Source organism: Aplysia californica, unplaced genomic scaffold, assembly GCF_000002075.1.
Source record: "Aplysia californica isolate F4 #8 unplaced genomic scaffold, AplCal3.0 scaffold00126, whole genome shotgun sequence".
In the NCBI taxonomy this organism is placed as follows: Eukaryota; Metazoa; Mollusca; class Gastropoda; order Aplysiida; family Aplysiidae; genus Aplysia; species Aplysia californica.
The window spans coordinates 553225-555550 of NW_004797396.1; the positions used below are offsets into that span (position 1 = coordinate 553225).

General features: G+C 40.7%; 1 protein-coding gene across 1 annotated transcript in view; it reads left to right on the forward strand.

Annotated features, from left to right (window-relative positions):
• LOC100856796 (neurexin) overlaps positions 1–2326 on the forward strand; it is a gene marked incomplete in the record, with an annotated part of 101003 nt that overhangs the window by 80698 nt on the left and 17979 nt on the right. The window contains 1 exon segment of the mRNA NM_001253763.1: positions 576–676. Within this exon segment, the coding sequence (NP_001240692.1) occupies positions 576–676 (101 nt within the window).

Genomic DNA, 2326 nt, shown 5'->3' on the forward strand with positions numbered 1-2326 from the left:
CTCCTCCTCCTCTTCCTCCTCCTCCTCCTCCTCTTGCCCGTCTTTTTTTTTTTTAACAACACCTAATATACCATTGTTTTTTCTCTTTATACCGCATCACTCCCTCATCTCTCATCTCTACCACTTCAAGCCTTTTATTCCCCTTCTCCCTCTGTCCACCAAGTACCCCCATCCTTTCATTTACTCACCGTCTTCACCGACGATAGTATTATGATTATCTCATTAACTCACATTAACAAGTGCATGTCACAAGCTGCTTCTTTTGATCAGCGCCTTGTTCTACTCACACTGTAACCTCCTCGTTCTTTGGTTTTCTTCTTTCCCAGACCACGCCTCTTTCTCGGCTAGCCATGATCTTGCTTGAATAGGAGCGACTTAATATTCCTAGTTACGAACATGTTTTTGAATGTTATATCTAAAGAGTAGAGTTTGCAGAATAATGGAACAGACGAAATATTGGCATTTATTGATTTATTGAGAGAAGAAGTCACTTCTGACTGACACAAATTCCCGTCAGTCTCACTGGTATAATCTCTTGTCTTTTTCACTGACATAACCTCTTGTCTCTGCATCAGGCAAACAAGCCCACACTTTCAACAACCAAGCTTTCGTGCGAATCGGCGGGACGAAGGTGGAAAACGGCAGTATTACACAGCATTTTGAAGGCATCATATCAGGTATTTGGGGGATGTTTTGCGCTTTGTGTATGTGTGTCACGTCCCGGAGAAATCAACGACTTGTCGGGGGGGGGAGGGGGGTCTTGTTTTTTTGTGTTGTTTTTTTTTTTGTTTTTGTTTTTTTTGGGGGGGGGTTCTGTTTGTTTGAAGGTTGGGTTTTTTGTTTGTTTTGTTTTGGGTTTTTTGGGGGGTGGGCATAGAAAGTGTTATTGGTATCATCTTAAAGTGCGTGCATTTGTCATGTTGTTGATGAAAAAATACCCTACTGTCTTTTATATGAATCGAAAGAGGTGGGAGTCTTTATTAATATATTTCTTGTAAGTGTTTTTCTGCGCTCGCAACTGCAAAAGGTTATTTGAGCGCGTGGGACTGAACTTTGCTCGGGTGGCGGCCGAATCCTATTCTTATCAATTTTGTACCATCAAGAGATTTTTGACGTGTGCAACTTGCGAGATTTTTGGCCCTATCCGAGAAGACAAGGTGTAGATCTTTACTCCCATAAGATCAGGGGTGTGGCTGAAAGGCAGAAGTAAGAAATATCCAAGGAGTAGCAGTAGAAAGGATGTAGAAAGAGTCCGGAGCCCAGAGGAGGGGGCAAAGGAGGTGACAGAAAGTGGAGACGAAAGCAGACGGAAGAACATCGTTAGCGAGCAGGAAATGATGTGACAGGAGAACATTTTACAGAATATAATTTTCCGTCGCTATCCTGATTCGAACCCTGGGCCTATTGAATGAGAGGCGAACACCTTAATCTCTAGACCACGAGAGCCCCCTGGGTGGGAGTTTTTTGGTGCCTTGGGTAAAATCAGCGAAAGAAATTGCCGCCAAAGTTTAATGAATTCCAAAGCTTGTCTGTCATTAGAAACTGCAAAATTTATGTTTTGGTGCCTTTGAGCAAAACAGTTGAGCAGAATCAACAGAGAAACTTGTTTTTAACTGGACATAAAAGGTATTGAGCCAAGCAAAAAGAAATTCAATAAAAATTTCCCACCAGGCGGAGAAATTCGACTTTGTTTCTGACAAGAGCACCAAAAATGTTATATTCACCTTAGCAATGTTAATGGAAAGAAGTATTGAAGTCTAGAAATATCTGTATTCATGCTTCATAGATAATCCAAAGGCTTTCGATAAAGTTAGATGTGATCAGTTATTTAAAATATTAGAAGAGCTGGATATAGACGGAAAAGATCTAAGCATTATTTAAAATGTGTACGGTCAAAACGCTGTTGTAAGAATTGATGGAGAATACAGCTAATATAAGCAAATTAAAAAAGAAGTGAGATTTCTTTAACATATTTGTACAGAGAAACAATCCTTAGAAGTATGGAAGAATGTCCAGATCTCAAAGCGAAAAGCGAAAATCTCAATAGCTCCAGATATTCCGATGACAGTTTTAATAGCACATTCAAAAAAATACCTTCAATGGCTTCTAGACATTGTTGTTATGAAAAGTCAAAGTAAAGGGTTATTGTTTGATGTGAAGAAAACAGAATGCATGTAATATAAAAAAGCACACACACTCATACCCCCACCCTCCACACACATACACACGCGTGCGCGCGCACGCACACACACACACACACACACACACACACACACACACACACAAACCACACACTCGCAAACTACACCCTCAAACCGCTCCCCCA